The 21987-nt window shown below is 36.5% G+C and overlaps 1 protein-coding gene across 18 annotated transcripts in view; it reads right to left on the reverse strand.

Moving 5' to 3' along the window:
- HYCC2 (hyccin PI4KA lipid kinase complex subunit 2) overlaps window positions 1-21987 on the reverse strand; it is a 75362-nt gene that overhangs the window by 26333 nt on the left and 27042 nt on the right. For 16 of the 18 annotated variants that reach the window (XR_010610647.1, XM_065670031.1, XM_065670032.1 and 13 more), the window contains 8 exons: window positions 17383-17562; window positions 15259-15339; window positions 14543-14658; window positions 13677-13772; window positions 11824-11940; window positions 11040-11127; window positions 5517-5676; window positions 4156-4323 (listed from right to left, as the gene is read on the reverse strand). Coding sequence is in view for 17 of the 18 variants with exons in the window: in XM_065670031.1 (XP_065526103.1) it covers window positions 4156-4323; window positions 5517-5676; window positions 11040-11127; window positions 11824-11940; window positions 13677-13772; window positions 14543-14658; window positions 15259-15339; window positions 17383-17562 (1006 nt within the window). In the remaining variant the exon portion in view is untranslated. The remainder of the gene's footprint in view (window positions 1-4155; window positions 4324-5516; window positions 5677-11039; window positions 11128-11823; window positions 11941-13676; window positions 13773-14542; window positions 14659-15258; window positions 15340-17382; window positions 17563-21987) is intronic. The other 2 variants (XM_065670039.1, XM_065670038.1) reach the window with 1 other exon arrangement.

The raw sequence follows: 21987 nt of genomic DNA on the forward strand, positions 1-21987 counted from the left end.
CCTAGGCCAGCAACCACATTCACAAGGCTTCTGTTGTCTGTAGTTGGCGTATTAAATAACGTGACTATACTTTCTGTTGGAGATTAACCTAATTCCTAGTTCTCCCTCCTCCACAGCTCAATCCTCCCTGCATTTCCAGCAATCCTAGCACAATGCTTCTACCATATTTGCTTTTGTCTCAGCATCTGGATTTTCCAGAGGGAAAAAACACCTCAACAACCAACCATTGTATTAAGAGAAATTTAATCTCAAACATTTTGTGTTGTAGAAGAAGTACTATGGTTTTGACTGGTATCTCAAAGGAAAAAGAAAAAGGCCTGACAAACTTCTTTCTTAAATCCTTGTTTTCAGGCCTGTAACATTATTAGGACAACTTAGTTTTTCTTTTTTTTAATCTTATTTCAATCCTTCTTCTAAGCTCCAAGTACTCATAGAGTTATTGTTTCAGTAGGAAACTGAACAGCATTCAAATTTCACAACTGGAAATAGAGTTTGAGGTTTTGCTCCACATATCTTGTTTTAGTGAAAAAAAGCCAAACTTTAACCATGTTAGTAAAACAGGACACATTCAGGCTACAAGAATTTTGCTTTTCTTTATATAAAGCTACAGAGCTTGATTATGTGCAAGAAATCTGCAAAGCCTATGGATCTGTCCAAGCTAAAGCCATTGTACTGGCAGTTTGCTCAACTCAGCTTGCCACCAAGCAAACATGTTTAAATCTCTTTTGTGGAAAGGGGAAAAAGTGGTGGCAAGGATGTACGAGAATCCAACACTTGAGTGGAAGCTCATCCTTTCAAGCTAATTGTTAGCAGAGTGGTAAGAAACATTTTACATCATGGCAAGCAATGCAGACATAAAGCTTTCACTGTTATTGCCGCCTCTATGTAGCGGAAGCATAGCCTGATCCAACTTTATATTCTGAAGTGTAAATCAAGATAATTCAAAAGGAGGTTTTATTATTCTGTTTTAAACTAACTTACTTCTTTTCAGGAAACAAAAGAAGCAATGTGAGCTTATTATGTAGTTTTTATGTAGTTCTATTTTGACTCATTAGCCTCCCTGAAACAGAAAGGTCGTTCTGCTGACTGCAGTTCATGTTACTGCAGTCTTTCTTCCTTGGTAAAGCCTTAGAAAAAGAAGTTTCTCATGTTTCAAGGGCTATTATTAAAATGAAGGTGTGTTACTTACTTTAACTTGCTATAACTATATCTAAAACATGTTTACCCCCCCCCCCTTCCTTCCCAGCCTATTTGGTCAAACTAGGCCTTCATCTTCTCATTGAGACATTAGTATATTTTCTTACATTAGACAGTGACATATTTTATTCATAATCCACCACATCTCCATCCCCCACCCCAACCTTCCCACACATAATCAAAAATGCTAATAAAAATACGACAGAATTGGAACATACTGAAAGCAAGAGCACTTTTCCAATAAACCAACATTCATGTTTCCTTTCATGCAAAGCTGGATGAAAGCGTGTTTGGTTACAGGCAGCAACAGCAGCAGCTGAAGTCCCCTCTCAAGCCCAAAAAGTTTCTCCAGACAATATGCCTAAGGTTTTATTATTACAAGTACACCAGTCATCTTCAAAGTTTATGTTAAAACATTGCTAACAGGATGCTAAACCAGACAATCCTATTCAGGGACAGTGAAGCAGAATAGTCACACTGAAAAAATGGCATTTATCCACAGAATTTAAAGACATGACTGAGAGGGGCTGTTGCAAGCTTTTGGATGCTGCAACTATACAGAGGCCCAAGCAGCTCAGCAGTGCTCGAAAATGAAGAAGGTAGAGAAGACAACATGCAAGAGAATTTCTGTCTAGTCAGGTCCACATACCTACAGAAGTTCTCAGTGGGATTGAAGTAATTCAGCAAACACATACTCTTTTCCCAATACATGTTATTTTTCCTCTAAAAACTGCCCTCAGAAACAATAAAAAAAAATGTTTGAGTCCTTACTTACTCTGTTAGGAGGGGAAAACAGGATGAAGTAATAAATTTCACTTCTTCCTCTTCCCCCTTTCCCCCCCAATAGACCAATAAGACAATTAAAAAAGAAAACAAAACCTAAACCCCTATGTTTTCCAAGAACTCTTCTATAGGTCAGAAGAGATACAGTGCAACCTGACATAAATCATATCAATTGCACTACAGTGTGATTCAGGACTCTCACTGTTCCTTATCAGAGTAAGTCTGTCCCCAGATAATTCTTTATTGATGCCTGTACATAATTAATCCTGTAGATGTAGATACAGCATTCTCCACTGATCCAAAATAGTGCACATAACCACAGCTGCTACCAACCAGAAGCAGAATACTTCGTAAGACATTATTGAGTCATTTTGGTACCTTCTGTCTTTTTCTATTTATTGGGTCAAAACACTGATCTGAAGAAGGGGTTTATATAGCTTTTTAAAATAACTTTTACTGTTTATTTTTGCTATACCTGAAGGCTAAAAAGTCATGAGAAATGATTAGTCTCCCATTATGTTGTTTGATATCAAAATGACATTTATGAGAGGGAATTTGCTAGCTGATTTTTTCTGTGAAATCAGCATCAGTAAAATAATAGACCACTATATATACACACACAATTCTATGCTGATAATCAAACGGAACTTCATTCATTGGTCTTCTCCCAGATGCCATCAACTGGCAGAACTCAGTTCTCCCAAGCATGTACTTATACACTGCTAATGTTACAGAAGGGTATTCAATCCACTTCTACTGAAATAAAGTATGTGGAATGATGCTTATCCAGCAACATGCCAAATCATATAGATGTCCATCATACAGAAGGCCACATCTTTATCAACTTCTTTCCCACTTCCTGTCTCTCCCAGAAGGTTCTCTGCAGCTGAAGACTTCTCTATATCCTTCAGGGCATGCACATGCAAAGTTTAGTAAAATGGAATAAAACCAAGTGAACAAGAGAATTTAGAAGACAGGACTCATTTACTGAGCATGCTCAAATTAGCTATGCACCAAGGAGTGGATTATAAATTTGCACTAAACACTCTTATGCAACTATCTCCTAAAGAAGCACAACGCCTTTATTGTTTGATAGCAGCTCTAAGGGCAAGGATTCTGTGGTAACACTACATTAGATCTCCAAATTCTCCAGATGATTGTTTCCAGAAGAACAAGTCTGAAACCTATGTAAGCCATATCTAAACGTGCACACAAATCTCATTTATAATCAACCAATATGCTTAAAGAGGCTGCAAATAACAAAGGAATGTTCAGATGGAAAAGAAGACTTAGGAGAACAGTTGAAAGTATGTTTAGTTAAATTTAAAAGAAATTAATTCTCATCTCTGAGGAGAAATCATGATTCAAACTCAATACTCAAACCCACATCCTTTATGGAGTAAAGATAAGAAAATTAATAGATAAACTCAAGAAAAATTCTGCCAGCTACTCTATCTGCTATTCTTGACTGCAAAGCAGACAAATGAAGTCCTATAGCATTTGTATGGCCAGCATAATTGAGAATGAAAGCAATATTTGTTTCTAAAGTCTTTAAAAATATGACAACCTGTTTTCTTCTTGAAAACACAAACTCTTTTTTGATACTTTCTTTTAAAGCAATCAGCTCATTCATGTGTATGTATGAATTTTCAATTAAAGGATGACTGGCAAGTAAAAACATCAGCAGTTGTATATCTGTCTCAGAAGGGTCTGACTTTCAACTGGAACAGAAGTTTTGTTCTTGGAAATTTAAGAATTGCAGATTAACAAGACACTACTGTAACCAAGTTGTAGCCAAATCCATTTATACTCTATACTATTTTTCATCTGGTGCATTTTTACCTTCTGAGTATTAAATTAAACATGCTCAGTAATAGAAAGTTTCCAAGCAAACCCAAAGCTCTTGGTTATTACCCATCTTTTTGTTTTTGCCATGCCAAGCAGTCTTTCACCACACAGATGCAAGCCCCAGGCCAGCCCACATGATAACAAAAGATAGTACCTGACCTGATGTTAGGTATATAGGGGATGCGTGTATTGCAAAGAGAAGCTAATACACCCTGGGATAGCGGAAACACACACTAGAATGGAAAGAAGTTCTGCTTGGGGATAGGGAGCCAGGATCCTCCTCCAGCAACTGCCTCACTGACTTCTGCCTCCTCATCTCTGTCCTACCCTCTGTTGTGGCTGTTGCCAAGGTGGGCTCCGGGAAGCCATGCTCAGGGGTCCTGCGCATCAGCACCTCCCCCTCTTGCTCACGTTTGATCCCTACGTCTGTGGAGCCGTGTTGGATCGGTGAGCCAGGTATGCTTGAGTCAGCCTCGTTTGAGAAGTCAAAGCCATCTGGGATTCAACATATAACATTTTAGTGCTTTTCTATTCCTTTCTTGGTGTTCCAACCCAGGCAGGGAAAATAGAAGATTTATGTGGACAAGGAACAAACAAAACACTATCCATGCTTAGTCAGAAGTTGTGAGAACATCCACAGAGAGGGACAGGTGGGCTATACTGCAGACCAGAGACTAGCAAATGAATATAATGGCAACTACAGTGAAGACAAACATAACCCAGCGTTCTGAGAACAGAAGACAGCTACTTGTCCTGGACATCGTGGTTCAACTGAAGACCTCAGGTCATCAAATCCTTTTGCATATGATACAGGGAAAAAAAAAAATCACCCCAACAAACAAAAAGCAAACCAAACAAAAACCAGAGTACCACAGGAAAACACATAATCTTGATATGCAGACTTCACCCTCAGTTTATGTTTAGGTTATTCTACCTTTTACCTTCATGCAGCTTTTTTTAATGTTTTACAGATGCAGCAACAAAGCTTTATGACAAAATGATTTCAAAGCAAGCTTTTTGCTACACCTACAATGAAGATGGCATTGCATCAAGGTAAATATTACTATGTATTTATTATTTTTCTTTATATAGTCAGGCATGCTTCATATGACAAAGTACTCACTGAGGAAAAATAAGGACTTATTCTAAGCTATCCACAGCTATTTTATGACATGGCCCCTTGCTAAATTGGGCCACATAACAGTAGGATTGTGATGTCCCGCTTTTCCCTTTTCCACTGCCTTCAGTAGCTTTAGGTATCTGGAACCCTGTCAAGGTCTGGATAATACCATTCATTCCCTGAAGTATTTATGATGGGAGGCATTTGAGTTTTAGTGTGGATTAAAGAAAGAACTCAAATTCTAAGCCAAACTCTACCCTACAATTTTATGCCATGTTACATGGAGGAAAAAAAAGAAGCCTTATTGAACATTTTCCAGCTTCTCCATTTTCTCACCTACCTCATGGGTTATCACCAAATCAATAAACAAAACAAACACCCCAGATGTTCCATGTTCATGCAGGGCTCTGAAGATGTAAAATATTATACATTGTTATGGAGTATCACTTTTCAAAAACAAACAAAAAACCCCAACCAACTGTTTTGCAAACATCCAAAGAAGCCAGATTACAGTGATGATGATGGATACAGTATGCTACAGTATTTGCTCTTGGCAGAGAGAGCTCACCTTCTCTTCTCCAGCGATGACGACGGATAGAAGCTGTTGTAATAGCAGTCCGAGAAATCCTCGGCACTGTTGGAGTAACTTCTACTTTCAGTACCTTCTGGCCTTCCTGCGATGCATCAGGAGCATCAAAGGGCAGTGAGTTCTTCATGGCATTTGCAACCTAAGATAGAAGTAAAATGCTGTACTACTACTGTTCTTGATTTCACTAATGGCAATATTAGATTTCTTGTTGGATACTAAAAGGGGAACAACCAAGAATTGTTAATTATGCCAGATCCCCTCAGATGAATGGCCTCATCCCCAAGATTCAATCACAACAGATAATTACACTGAAAAGCTCATCGTAAGCCTATTCCCAAAAATATAGCTGAATTTTCTTTGAGGTGATTTATTTCATTCCACATTTGCCATCTGTGTTGACAGAAGTAGCAATCTACCTAGAAGGGTCTCCATCCAAAAGAGACTGCAAAATGACAAGGAAAATAACATTTATGTTTTATGACAGGAACGTCATAAAATTAAGTCAAAGGCCAAGCCAATGTAAACAACATATGGCCTTGTGCATGGCATGGGGACAGGGGCATTTTCCACTCCCCTTACTCCATATTCCCCCTGCAAAAAAAAAACTAAGCAAGGGGATTAGACTGCAGGTATTTGCAAAATTCAAATAAATAAATAAATAAATAGATTTCAACCTGAGCAATGAGCATCAAATCAATAAAATGCATTCAGCTCTATTAGATCAAATTTTTATTGTAACAGGCTATTATAATGTCAGAAGTTTTGTTTTGCAGCTTTGAGGAGGACAAACGACTCTTTTGGCTCTCATGTTTTAACTACTACTTTAAATCTTCCATAAAATGCCAGTGTGGGATTAAAATTTTACTCTAAGAAAATGAAAAGGCAACTTTAAGTTTCCTCGTTTACAAGTAAATTGTTCAAAAAGTGAACTTATGCACCAGCTGCTGAAAAGCAAGCTGGGTCTCTATGGCATGTGCAGTATTCAACGATAATGAAGTTGCTGCAGACAAAGTAGGATTTAGAACCTAAAAAAAAGTGAAACCACCTTGTTTTTCCAAAATCTTTTTGACTTTATACATCCAAGCAGCAATAAAAGTATTAGACACATTTTAAACTTAACATCACGTTAATATCATTCATAGATCTCTTATGTTTCACAGACATCTGACTTCCTACATGTTCTTTACTCCCCCTCTAATGAAGACAGTATATAAAATAAGAGCGTCTGAGACATCTAGACTAAAAATAAAACAACTATGGAAAATGTAACTTGCTAATCTCTATAAAATCCTACCTAGCAACAGCTCCCACTGTAATTTGGGCAGGCTATTCTCTCCACTACAGCTTATAAGCAGTATGAAAAGCAACTTTATGTTGCCTCCTAATAGATTTTCTCTTGTATCACCAAAAAAAGAAAAGAAAAAAATTGATTTTGCAACTTGAGAAAACAGAGTTCACTATATGGCAAGAGAAACACATTTATTTAAACACATGTGGTCTACATGTCTTAAATCCGTGTAGTCTACTTGTTAGCTCAAGGCATGTAAACCACATTTTAAGATGCAGATAAAACTATAAATTTGACTGTTCTGTCAATGTAAATGAGATACAATCTCCTTTAGAAAATGCATCTTTGCAAAATACTCCATTTTTCTGACAATGCATACATACCTTTTTCTTCCTTTTAGACTATGTTCTTTTTCTTAGAACACACATTTTTTTAATTGTTTAAAAATTTATGGGTAGCTGATGAAGTATTATCCACTGTTTAGCATGTTATTACAACTAGGAATTTCCTAGTTTTATGCTGTAAGCAACATTTGCATGTGTTACCATCAACCTAGTAACAAAATTAATGCACTTTTAAACATCATTACTGTTTTGCTGATATTCTGAGGCTGCCGGGGCCTTGGAAATGTTAAGGACATCCAACAAATTCCTTGAAATCCCAAAGCCTACAGATACCAAATCTGATTAACTAAGTCATTTTTCATTACCATTCGCAAAAACACAAACTGAGAAACGCACTAAACCACTAGAACAGACCCTATTGGCAGAAATTTGTGTTGTGAAGATCTCTGATAACATTTAATAAAAAGACTGTACCAATGCATATGGCACGCATGCCATAAAGATGTTTATTCACATTATAATAAAGTAAAAGTGGCTTTCCTAAAAGTTGTAACAGGCAAACCACTCATCAACCATGAGAAGAAATTAAACTCTTTCAACCAGCAAAACCACACATTGCATGATATTAATTAAATCAAAAACTTTTCACTTCCTGTGAGTTGGAATGGTAGCCATATATCTGATTTTGATCTCCAGATGCTGTTGTGATGCTGTAACTAACCATTAAACATCTCCTCCACTGCCTTCCTGTCTGACTTCTAGCCAGCACAAAAGATTATTGCCATCATCACAAAAATGCTTCTTAGCGTTCTGCCTTCCACTTGTCCAACACTAATTTGCCCTTTGCTAGCCAATTTTCTCAGCCTCGACATCTGTTTGTGAACTGCTCTTCTATTCACACATAGGCTTTTTTCCATGCCATCCTCTTGAACTGGTACAAACTGATTTCACCCTATCCTAGACCACATTAAAGACTTCAGAAACTCATTTCTGCTTTACTGAACCACAACAGATCAACAGTATACACTGATTTGCCTTCCCATCTTCTACTCGCTAGAATTACACCCTCTTTTCAATAAGTAACCTTCTCAATAAGCAGAATTAAAATCTACAAGTTAGTAGCAAAAAGCTTCTGCAACAGGATCAGAAAAGAGGCAGTACTTCTGCTTGTTGAACCTTTTGTACTTCTGGGGACTGAGGAGAACCATACAGAGACAAAAATCAGCACAACAGTAGAACAATCTAAACCTGTTTGAATGAGTCATGGCTCTTCTCTGACAGAAAAAAACAAAACTGTTTTCCTTCAGGATGTGATAACTTGCTCACTGTGTCTAATCCAGCACTGAAAGGTAGAAAAACAAACACACACCACAATTCAGACTTGGCAAGCCAAGTTCTGCAAGTATTGATGACAAAAGAGGGATGGTTTCAGGCCAGGCATCCACTCTTGCCTTTCAGAAATGAGCTCTAATGAAAACCACATCCAACAAAAGCAGTAAATACCTCAATAAAATACACTAGATAAAGGTTCTGACACAACAGGGACTTGCTGACCATGCTTCATGTGTACCAGGCTAAGAAAACCTGTGTGTCTCTGCACTCAAGATGGAGATTTCCATCTGAAACAAGTGCAGAAATCTTGCTTTCAAAGGAAAAGATTGACTGGAACTGAGCTAGTCCCCAGGTCCAAGCGACATTGGTAGTACTATTGAGTCTTGGTGACTCATTGAGGTGATTAGGATGCCTAATGACTATGAAACCAATAACCAGTGATGATTAACAGCAATACAAGGGAAAGGCTTTTTCTTGGGAAAAATATTATTTCCTGCCCTTTCTAGTGCACCTCTGGGTAACAGTGAAAGAAGACCACTCTTACATTACAGCTTTTTAACTCCATTAGAGATATTTCATAGCTTTCTGATGCTATTTCAGAACCTGTTCTGTTTTTTTGTTGGGGTTTTTGTGTTTCTTTTTTTAATTCCACAAACCTGAACTATTTAAATAAAGAGTATAGATACAGTATATTGTCAAAAATCTTCCTCCAAGAGACATATCCAAACACAGAGGCTGTGATAGTTCTCATTGCAATAATGACTAATAGTATTCCCATTTATTATATGTAATTATATAAACAGCTTCAGCATAGATACCTAAAAATAATCCTAACATAGGGATTTGCCTGAATATTAAATGAACTTCAAAGAATTTGCTGCTGTTAGGAAATCCTAGGCAGAGGCAGAACTAGAAACTTCTCTGGGAAGCTGCACAGATAATATTCTATTTGGTGCCCACAGTTCTATGTTTAACATACAGAATTTTATAATGCTGCTAATTTTTACACATCTCCTGGAGAATGCAGTGAGGTGAAAGGACTGCAACATTTTAAAACGTCAAATTCCTTGAATATAGCATGAGACCAAGGACATGCAGGTCACTTTTTTTTTAACTGACAATTTCTTAAAGCTGCTTCTAAAAAATTGCAATAAACAAGATAGGAAGGAAGGCAGTGATCAGAGTATTAAGAAGAAAACCCCATAGATGTGTGTGTACATGGATGCACGAAAAAACTGGTAACTGGGAAAAGGGGAAAAATTGATATCATGACATCACCAACACCAGGTAATGGGATAGAGAAGCAATAGAGGCAATAGCTTTGGAAAAACTTACAGATATTCTAGAAGATTCTTACAATTAGAAGTAATCTCTAAGGACAAACTGCTTAGAAATGAACAATGAGGTCTGAAAACTGTCATATCATCAAGTTCCAGATCCTCCTACACACCTTTTAAAGGCAGTAGTTCGACTGGGTGGCCCAATTCAGCAGGTTCAATATTTAAATTAGAACTTTCAGTCTGATGGAGTGATGAGTCACTTCCAAAAGGAACCAACTATTGTAATAATTCAATGGATACCAAGCATTTAAAATGCAGCAGTGTCAGAAAGCTTGTAGGTACATTTTACAGCCAATATTAACTCATCAAGAGAATAATTTTATGCAATTTATTGCAGAAGAGAGGTATCTCAGATGGCCACATTAAAAGACTTTTCCCAATCCACTCCTTTCTTAGTTATGTAAAAGCAGTAAAATTTTACTGCTGTTACTTCAGAGGAGCACTAAAGTCTTCTAACCACAATTCTGATGCAGCAACTGAGACAATACTCTATTTTACTTTATTCTGTTTAACTTTCCCTCTTATTTTGATCCTCATTTCTACACCTGACAAAAAATGAAGTCTCTCACTTCTTCCTGTCAACCTTCTCATCCTTCCAAATCACATTCACCTGCATCCAGCCCAGTTTCACCTCTGTCCCCATTTCATTTCTCTTTTTATGATCAGAATAGCAAACATAGTGGAAACTGACAAAACCCCAATCAATCAGATGAACTCCATTCTATTTCTGCTCCTCCAAAGAAGGTAAAGATTAAGACCTATCCTGCTTTTGCTTTCTTTACTATATTACTAGTTAACCCACACAGTGTATTCTCAGCCCCCGGTGAAGGTCCAGAAGCAAAGAAAACACCTTTTTTGTAACCTATGTCCTATGACACACAACCATTTGGTTAAGCTTCTTTGAATTTCTCATTGGTAGCTTATGCCAAAACAACATACATTTTGATCCCACTGTAATACATTAGAAAATCCTAGCTTTCTGCATCAGTGAGTCCTAGGAGATCCCAACACCCTAGCTTATTACTCAAGCAGAAAAATCATGGTATAAATAGCTACATTGAAAACACCAGCTGTTAACAACCACTTGTATTTGGGACTGCAGTAAATGGCCACAAATGCTTTCATTACCAATCCACTTCAGAAACACATCCTTGCTCCTCTTTATCACGGCCATAAATTGAAATGCATTGTTTCTTACCAGCAGAGGCTGTGAGTAGAGTTCAAGCTGTGCTCTGTAAATTATGTCCTCCAATACCTCCTGGCCAAGATCCCACTGACCATTATATCTAAAAAGTAAAGAAAACTATTTATCTTATGAACTCAAACTTGTCTTTTTTCTGCCAAAATGCAGCACTTCAATTATTTGCTTATGTAGAAAGTTCATCAACTGTATGTATACCCCAACCCCTGCACTTCTTTTAAAAGGATAGGCAAAACATTTTTTATTAATTTCATTGGTATAACAAAAAAGCTGTTCCTTGTCACCTCCAAACAAGACCAAGGTGATGCCATAATCAGGACAAACTTAAAGAATTAAAAAGAAAAAAAATCATGGGGTCAAGATGTGAAGGTTAACGCTACTTAGCAGAACTGAATTTCCACCAGAAATGGATTTTGCTACCTTAGAAACTACTGACATTCAAGAGGTCTGCACTTCATCAGGTTATCTTGGCATCCAAGCTCATTACACTTGTGAACAGAAGATGTCTGGTAGTAAAAGAAACTTGTGAAAAGATGAAGCCAGAAGCCTAACTCTCCTCAGCACCTACTGCTGGCTCACATCACCTAATTCAGTGCTGACAGACATGTTCGAATTATCAGCTGACTGAGTAAGCAAGTAATGGGAAACACATTAACTGAGTTATAAACTTGCACTGTGAGTTTAACAATTTTATTTTTCCAATCATAAACCAAATAGCATTTAACTTTTAATTCATATGAAACCAGACATTTCTCTTTATACAAAATACCCATCCACTTACATGGCGTAATAAACACCTGTGAGCAGCTGCACCATGAAGTCAGGGTCTAACACCACTCTACTACAGTGCTCTTTCCAGCGTTTCTCATGCTGCCGTGGAAATCCACTCACACACAGCCTGAAAAAACACACCATTGTAACAAAATGTTAACCCCACAAAGACTACAAATGTCCACATCATAGAGATTCTAGTTAATTTTTCAAATTCATTTTTCAAAATGTAAGTACAAAACACAAAACATTCCTATGTTGCTCTCCCAACAATTAAAGCAGTTTTGTAACAGTGCCTTGAGATCTAGTGTGCTGGTAATTCAGCATTACTCCCATCTAGCCACTAACTCCATCTGTTTTCTTCAAATCATACCAGCTTCTAAGGAATGAGGGTAGAAAGATGCCAGCCATCAAGTAAGAGACTGTCCCAAAAATTTAGTAACCAAACCCAACTTTCTTTAAAGCAAAGATTTCAGTGGTACAGAAGAGAAATATGTCATCTCCCATATAAATTGTGATGCTAATATGCAATCACCTGTTACCTAAAGCTGAATAACACAGATACTGTATTCTTGATACTGTACTGAGAACTGCTCTCAGCTGACTTACAAAAAACTACTTCTGACTCTTGAAAAAAAGGCCTGCCTTCCCATATACTGCACAGCACTGAGTCTCTGTAAAAAAACAATAATTTATTCATAACTTTGATATCTGAATCTTCATCATCGAAGCAACACATGCCAACTATTACATAATAACCACTGCACTGCTTCAAAAACGACAACAAAAAAAATCCCAAGCCTATACAAGTTGTGTCTCTTCTCTACTCAAGGAGGGGACCTAATTTTCCTATGCAGGAAAATTCAACATATTTGGCAAATTTAGTGTAGCCTCAGCTCAAAATGATGGAAGCATACCAAGAATTCACCCATTCCCATCAGAAATCATGGGAAAGAAAACAGACTATAATCTTAACTGGGTATGTGCGTTACTACAGAATGTACTTTGTTAGAAACTAGTCTGATCTTTCTTGATAAAAAAAACCAACTGCATGTAATGCTTTTCTTTCATGGCAGTACTGTGCTGAAACAAACAAGCTCAATCAAAACACATTTCAAGAGATTTTTCTGTTTGGGGGTAGCAGGAGAGAGAATTTATATAATTTTAGTAAAAAATGCTGGTAAAAAAAGCACATGAGAATATCAGATATAATTGAGCTTTTTTCAGAACAAAAAGCAGGGATCTTTGCCAACCAGATGCTTCTAAGACTATTCAAGTAAAAGGTTATATAAAGGGCATGTATAAGAGATTGAGAAATCACAGTACTGAATTCTCTAGGAAGTGGAATGTTGTTATCAGAGAAAAAGAAAAAAAAGGAAAAAAGTAAAACCACCACACACAAAACCCCAAACAAACCACTAAAACCCAGAACACCATACAGGCATTCTGTATATATCATCCTCAGAAACAAGAAACTAGTATTTGGGAAACAATGTAAGAAACTGGTGGTATTCCTCACAGTGATCATACTGAAAAATGGTTGAAAGCTATGTAAATCCAAAAAATGAAAATCAGCCCGAGTTGCTTCAAATAATTTTCCCCAAAATTGCCTTTTTTCCTTTACAAATAACAAAGTTACGTAACTAGAATGAAAGCCCATGCAGCAGTAAGATGCTCCATATGTTTTAACTGTATGCAAATGCAAGCACAGCTTCAAATTTATCATTAAGTTGCAAGACTGACCAAGAGTTAAATATTTTACATTATTAAGTGCAACAAAAATTAACTCTTTTTTTTGCTGGATGAATATTTAGAAGTCTAGATGCACCCTGCAAACAACTATTTGAAAGGCAAGTGTCTCACCTGGAACCCATCCTACAGAGTGACTGGTAAGAAGAGGCAGGCATATATACAATAGCAGAATTGTAGCACAGCATAAGAAAGCTCAGCACCTCAAACCTGAAAAGAGACAAGAGCAAAACCTTGCATGGTTTAAGTCTTAATACAACATCAGAATTTAACACAAAAATGGTACAACTTAGTCTCAAAAAATATCCTACAGGAAATAGTGTCAGGAGTAAACACACAGACTTTGCAATCCTCTTTCACTATAATTCACTACCTTGAAACAGGCTATTAAAGGTTCAGTATTAAAGTCTTAAAAATTACTGTTACTGAAAACCATTAGCATATGGAGGAGCTATGGAGGAAATGGCATATAGCATAATATTTGGACAAAGTTAGAGCTGAACAAGTCGGCAATGCATTCAAAATTATTTTATTAGTTTTCCCACAGCTGGCTTTAAACAAAGGTACAGTTAGCTATCATACAACAGCAGGGCAATTTTTCTCATCCCTAGTTCTATCTATCCACTTTGCTCCATCCCCCTTTTCCTGTGGAAAAAGCAATCACAGCCTCAGAGCCAAAGCTGAATTTTGTTATACTTCCAGGAAAATCTGAGTTTGCAGACATAAAGCAAAGATATTCCTGGCAGACACAGAAATAACAGGGAAGTTACTCTCTTCTAAATTAACTAGTAGAAAAACACAGAAAGTTGGAATAAACAATAAAAATCCTGTACCTCAAGATTACTAGGACTGTTCCTAGATTTATTTCCAAGCACTTAATGCTGAGAAAAGGACTCAGCAGATATATATTTGGTCTTCATGTTTAATGACTTGTTGTCTGCCTAGTGAAGGACCTCTAATGTCAGAACACACCCACCTACCGGTTCTGTGCTGTGAAGGTTTCTCTTTGAGGATGAAGATCACTGTAAACTACCCTGATGAGATCATGCTGACATAGAGCTCCTTCAGTTAAAGCCATGGATCCAATAGTAGAGGGCTAGTAGTAGGTGAAGGGAGAAGGATGGGAGAAGGGAGAAATCAAGTTGTAAGTAAAAGGCCCCCAAAAACATTAGAACTTCTAAACACCCAAGCCAAAAGACTCATTTGTCTTGTGACCTTTAAAAATGAAGATGATTCCAGAATACAGTGTATCTAAAAACATTACCTGATTTCATTATTATAAACAGCTTCCATGCTTACAGCAGGTGAGAGCAATTTTCAACTTTGATTCACATATCCATTTGTAAATTTGTCATAATTGCATAGACTTCTCATGTAGCAACAATAGAGAAAGAAAAAAAATGACTCCGAGTTCATACTTCTTGTATTACTACTTTTATACTAACACATAAGAGGCAAAAATACAGTTGCAACTAAACACAACTAAAATCTGTTCAAAATAGGCACTGTCAGAGATTCTTCAACATTTATGTTTTCTTCTACTAATGCTACTGAATTAGATTACACTAATTGCAAGATACTGACACTGAAAACTTACTGCAACAAGATGCATCTAAAATGGCCTGTTGCATCAAATGGATCCAGTTTTCATTCCTCTAATAGATCCAATTCTAATTTACTACAACAGCTTTCTTACCTCATGATATATTGAGGGTTTAGATAATGAAGGGATGGTGAAAGATAAAACTTTGTTATTTCCATCTTTGTCAGCAATTTCCTGCATTAAAAAACAAAACCAAAAGCCAAACAGAAGTAAGGAGATAGGACTTGAAATAATTTTCAAAAAATAATTTTCAAGCCATTTAACAAGTAAAATAGGTGTACTGATCTGGTAAGACTCTTAATACACACCCCAAGGTCTATGAATGCTTGCAGAATACAAGCAAATTTACATATACATTTTGTAAGTGAGAAAGACATCTACCACAGACTTTTGCAGAATCAGTCTGCAACACCTAATAAAACCAGCACTGCCCCATGACCAGTGTGACTTCATCAAAACCAAAAAAAGAACAAAAAGCTTTCCTAGACTACCTTTACATTATAATATTTATTTAGAATAGAATTGGACGGTAGAGCAAGGATAAACTTTAAGCCCAACAGATATGGGCAAATGAGGGCTGATGAATCACTTGCTGACAATGCAAGTACCTCATAATAAATGCATCACCGACAAAAGGTGAAATCAAGGGGACTGGTAAAGTTTCTTCAGGCATTCTGTCCATAAGAAATACACAGAATGTTTTCCCAAAAGGCTTTCAAAACTGGTCAGATTTTCTAGTTGCTAGGCTACTATATAAGCAAACGCAGCAGTTTTTAAAGCAAACATACTAAGAGCAATTACGTAAGACTATACCAAAAAGGAGTCTAAAATCCTGCCTTTTCACTTTGTACAGATTTCCAAACAATGAGCTGTACTCGTTCCAGTTTATGTGCAAACTTAGTCCAAGGTAGCACAATACTTGTAGCAGGCTTTAAGGATCAGAATGCCAGGACAGCTGATAGAATTTAGCAGAACCCAAAAGATTTATCTTTATCTTCCACTTTCTAAATATTAAGAAAATAACTTCCCTCTTTCAGTCTCAGTGTACATGCAGAAAAATACCAACAACTTCAGGAAAAAAAATTAAAACAGTGGGAGCCACTGTTGATTTTGAAGTCTTTCTCTTCCTGAATCTCAAGAGAATCAAGAAATTACTGCATTTCAAAAAATATGAATCACCAACAGGACTTTTATAGGAACTGCAAAAGGACCTTTGAGAAAAGGGCTGACAAAGATAAAAGTGCTACTTCAACCCAGTAAACAGTACTAAAAAAATCAGCAAGCAGTTTCCAGTATTTTTTTTCTATCTGAATAAATCTAAGTTAACTGGATCTTCCAGTTAGAGCTGATGTACAGGCACATTAAAAAAAAAAACATTAAGAATCACAGTTTGACTGTTCTGTGTCTCATGGTATGTAGAAATATAAAACAGCTTAAAGGAGGGGTTTACTTGGAGTGCCTTAGGGAGTAAACCCTACCTAGTAGAGGGAAGAGTGATGTTTCAGTATAATATGTTTTTAAGTCCTGGAACACAGAAATTCCCATTAGAGAATGCCTATCTTGGCAGTATTCCTAAATTTATCTAACAGCCTCATAACACTGTAACAATAAACATTTTCAGGCTAAGGTAAGGATATAAAAAATTACTTTAACAGCCAAATGTTACCATCTACAGTTACATTAACTTATTCTTGGAATATCTTATTTGTACCACTCAAGACAACTATCTACATCAAGTGTACACATGCATGTATCTAAGCACTAGCATGCAGAGGAGTTTCAGCTTCAAATTATGCTTAAAAGAACATACTCAGAGTAAGAGGGGGGATGGAGGGAAGTGGCACATGAAAATTGACCAAGCATATTGGCCTGATGATCATCTCCATAGAAAGCTGCATTTTTTCCACATTAAGGAGGGCTACTTAATTTCCTTATCAAACAGAAGTATGAGGTCAATAAAGTTCATGAGATGATCCTTTTCAGTTAAAATATCTGTCCCCAAAAGATTACCGTAAAAAGTAATAAAAAAAGCCTTTGCAAACATGTTCTTACTAAACCTTCATTACATGGTGCTTTTCTGCAGATTAAACATGCTTTCACGTAAGTGTATTATAATTTTAAATGTATTGTTTCACTAATTTACTTAATTCCTAGTGGTCAGTGACGCAAAACCTCAGATCAAAGTTTGCCTCACGCATTTCCACTCATCTCACTTACCAAGTTGTAAATGCCAAGCAGCAGTGCTTCAATGCAACCATTACTCTGCCTATCCCTGCTGGCAGTAAGACGCAAATATACCCAGATCAATTCTGGCAAAAACTGCAGTGTGAATCTCTTGAGCCGAACTTCAGAACTACGGTACAGTTCAAACAGCTGGTGGCAAACAGGCTCCAGGAGCTGTGGAAAGGCAAAAAGGCTAATGACTTTACTGTTAGGCTTCTCTAACAAGGGAGAATGAAACAGCAAATATAGGGGCTATATCATATAGCTACTGCAGCCAGTAAAAAAGATGCTCCTTGATAACAAGTGAATGAACCAAAATGATATCTGTGTTCCTTTAAAGAAAATCTGTAAGGACAGACCCAAGGGGCACTGGTATGCAGTACTGGGAAATGTGGTCTTACTACAAACACTACAATCTTGTGCTTTGAGAACATTATTCCTCAGTATGAGACTTATTTTGCATACATGTACTAATTTAAGACCTGTGACAGACACGCAGCTTGGACTATGTGCACCCCAAAACTTTCACGGTGCTGTTGTAATGTTTCTAAAAGTACAAAGGTTAAAGATTAGCTGGTTTCAATACAAGAATCAAATAAGGCCCTTATCAAGTCAGTATGATATAAACACATGAAAATCCCTGCTATTGTAAGAGTCTATAATGACAAACTATTAGTTAAGCATCCAATAAAACATGGCGGGGGGGGGGGGGGAGGGAATTCAACATCCAGAAAGATTGGGGCATCCATGTAACCTAAAGCATCTATGTTAATATAGAAGAATTACATAGAAAATAGAGGCCAGAATCTCAACCAAGTGTTCTTTATAACCATATATGCTTTATGCAGCTCTCATATACATATACAGAATCACAGAACAGTTAGGGTTGGAAAGGACCTCTAGATCATCTAGTTCCAAACCCTTCTGCCACAGGCAGGGACACCACACACTAGACCGTGTCATCCAAGACTCTACCCAACATGGACTTGAACACCACCAGGAATGGAGTATTTATCACTTCTCTGGGCAACTTGTTCCAGTGCCTTACCATGTTAATATTAAAATTCAATTACATACATAAATTTTTTAGAGCAATGCTCTCTCCCTAATTTGTCTATTCATCAAAATCTTAGTAACCAGAATTTCCTGTAGAATTCACTGTCACTCTTCTGTTATGCTGTACGAAGATGTACTTCTGCAGTGTGTTGTGAACCATCCATCCCCTCAGAAAAAAAACACTTCGAAGAAGTCAGACAGACTTTTTTTCAGATGATTAGTTTCAATGTTTGGTATACGTGCAATGCCGTAGATCTGTATGACTGTGCAACTTCACATACACATATTTAGACTTACATATTTTACTCTTGCATGTTACACATACAAAACAATCTGACAGAATTTTCTATCAAAATAGCTGCCTTAACAGAGCATCACCCAGGAAAGGGTGAATGCATTAGGTCTGTTTCTAACACACAGTACTCTCGTCAGTGAAGCATGCCCTTTTTAAACCACTGATTACATAAGCCGTAACATGACATCTACATAGACAGATCTCCTATTATACAAGGCTCTGGGTATAAGTACCTTGTGTAACAAGGCTTCCGATTAACAGCCTAGTTACTCTTAGCTAGAAGCCTGCTTTTACAACTGAAGCAATGGAAGACTCACACATGAGAGGGAGGGAAGAAAGGTGACATTGACAATGTTGTACAGAATGAGAGAAGTCCAGTCATCTGGAGCACAACATTTTTTCACAAGCCATGTATGTAAGATACCTTTCCACTCAATTTTTGTTTTGGGATCTACATTAAATTAGAAGCCCATAAATTCTTCATTGCAATCATTTTAGTAAAATGATGCTAGGGCTTTCTCTATCAAGTAGAGCATGTATTATTTTATCTAGTATATTTATTCCAGCATTTCATACCTACATAGCACTTAATGTTCAAGAGATGCATAAGTATATTCTTTCTTTATATTTACTTAGTAGAAACTCCTATCTGGAAGTGATACTATTAAAACCATCTGTTGCAGTAAATGTTCAAATCCTCAGAGACAGAACTTTATCTTTCTTTTATGAAAGGCCCAGCACATTTTAGATGTTCAAATAAAAAAAAAAAATGGTTAATGAATAATTCAGAGATCACTGAATGCATTTGTAGGTTTTCTTTTAAAGAAAATAAAAGCAAGAAGCTACTTTAAAGAAGTAGAAACCTATGGAAATAATAGACACAAAAATATTCGCAAGGAGATAACAGGTGCAAGAAAAGCTAAACAAATATTACCAGAAACCAGATATAGACAGCAGCATTGCTATAAATGGTGCTTCTACTAGATTAGTGATGACAGCAGCCCAAAGCTGTTTCCTTTTGAAGTTAGCCAGTAAAAACAGTGGAAGAGAATAATCTACTTTTGCTAAAGTCAGATGAGACTCAACCAGAGCAGTTACTGAGTTTATTCTATGTTCTTTCAAACAAAGATTTTATAATTTTTTTTTTTATTTTTTTTTTATAAAAATAGTGCACTCATACTGCCTATAAAGATACAAGCAATATCCAGTCACCGGTGCTGCAAGTATGTAAATACTTCTCATTTCTCACAGTAGTCATATTAGTTGTGCACAAGGTTTAACAACTGCAAATTACTTAGATGAAAACCTGAAAGTTGTTTGTAGCAACTACTATAGCACTTTTGGTACATTCGGAGCTTCACAAGAAAAAGCTGCCATCATAAAAATGCTACAAAGGAAATATTTTCAAAGGCACAAACACCCAAGTTTTTCTTATCAAAGTATAGTATGCTCATCTCCCACCTGGAAACACAAAACTTGACACTGTAAGAAAGAACAAATGTTTTCCTTGCATCCTAGTTACCTGGCTTTTCAGAGAACCAGCCTCTTCCAATTAATTCTCTGAATGTAAATATTGAGAAGACACTGGATAAACAGAGGAAATGGAGCTTCTGTCACCAGAGTGGGTGTATACATGAACTATACATGAACTAGCACACACTTTTTTAACCACAGAGATCTTTCAATCCAAAGTCAAAGGAAACCGAGTAGTAGCACAGCAGTCAGTCAAAGAATCACAAGTAAAATGTCTCTTACAACTGTACCCCTAATGAATAGCTTCAGTTTGGTTTAATTTGCAAGTTTGCCATATTTTAAGAGCCATCACTTGAAGTTAAATATAATGTATTACAAAATGCACAATAAAGATTTGAAATGCTTGCCTTTCTGATTAATTCAACAGTGGTAGAAAATAATGGGCTCATTTTAGGCGTAACTATAACATAGTAGGTGAAATTAGTTATTATTTGAAGAGTACGGGACCAGGGAAGTGCCTGGCATTGCAAAAGTGATCCCATTTTGTTTCAAGACTGTTTTCCAAGTTAAATTTAAATAACCCCACATGAATATTAAACGCTTAAATTACAGTACTTCATTAACTTAAAATCCATACAGCATTTATGTCTACAATCATAAAGCAACTCCAAAAATTTAAAGTATCTGAAAAAAAGCCAACAACCCAGTACTTCAAAAGTACTTTACTTTAAAATGTAAATGTTATGCAAAAATCAATACATTAATCAGTTAAATAAGCTGTTTATGGGCAAGATCACGCTCTACTCTTTATGTAACTTTCTGTTTCAGTCAGTATCTTCTCCATATTCAAAAAAGTCAGGGAATTTCCTAAAACGTTAACTGTAACAACTGTACTGAACTTGACTGTATGCTTGCTTCCATTTGATAGCTCTCAAACTGGTAGACATCTGTCAAAAAAGACAAACACCTTGGTCACATGTTTTGGTTCCTAAGCAGTCTGGTTCCATGTTAAATTAATAATACTAGTCCTAAAACAAAATTGGGTGACTGCAGAAAAATTCATGTTTGCTGTAAACAATATGCCCCTTCCAGAAAATTTAAAAAAAATTGGGTCCTTTATGATTAAGTTGTACTGAAGAAATTACTTATCCAACAAGTTTAAGAATCCACTAAGTACATTTTTAGTATAGTCTATGCATAAGTTTCATGTTCATAAGGAATCAGTTATCCTTCTAACAAAAATGCCCTATAATCCGTATTTAAAAAAAACACCTCACTTAAAGCCAAATATTGCCACAGAATTACACAAAATAGTGAATTTATTGCTGTTATACTCCTTATACACAAATAAATTTGGAAGAGGTGCAACAAAGAAATAATTCCTTAACAAGCAGAACCTCAAATTTATCACCTGTGAGTCTAGGATTGCTTATCTTACACCTGATACCAGAACCAGGCCCAAACAACAACAGCAGTTCCAAAGAGCAATACATGAAAAGCAGTGTGCAATACCCTTAGGCTACTGTTCCACCCTTAAGATACTTTTTTTGCAAGTCTGGGTGGGTTTTTTTTCCATCATTAAAAAAAAAAATGAATCAGATGCTTATTCTCAAAGCAAACAAAAGCTTTTACATTTTCAGAAGTATACACACACAATTATACATATATACACCAAAAGACAACAGGAACAATAGTGACTTCAGGTTGGAAAGAGAGTAACGGTGGCTTCAATACCAAGAAAAAGGTCACAATGCAAGTTATTTGTACCACTGAAA

Source organism: Lathamus discolor, chromosome 3 (assembly GCF_037157495.1).
Source record: "Lathamus discolor isolate bLatDis1 chromosome 3, bLatDis1.hap1, whole genome shotgun sequence".
Lineage (NCBI taxonomy): Eukaryota > Metazoa > Chordata > Aves > Psittaciformes > Psittacidae > Lathamus > Lathamus discolor.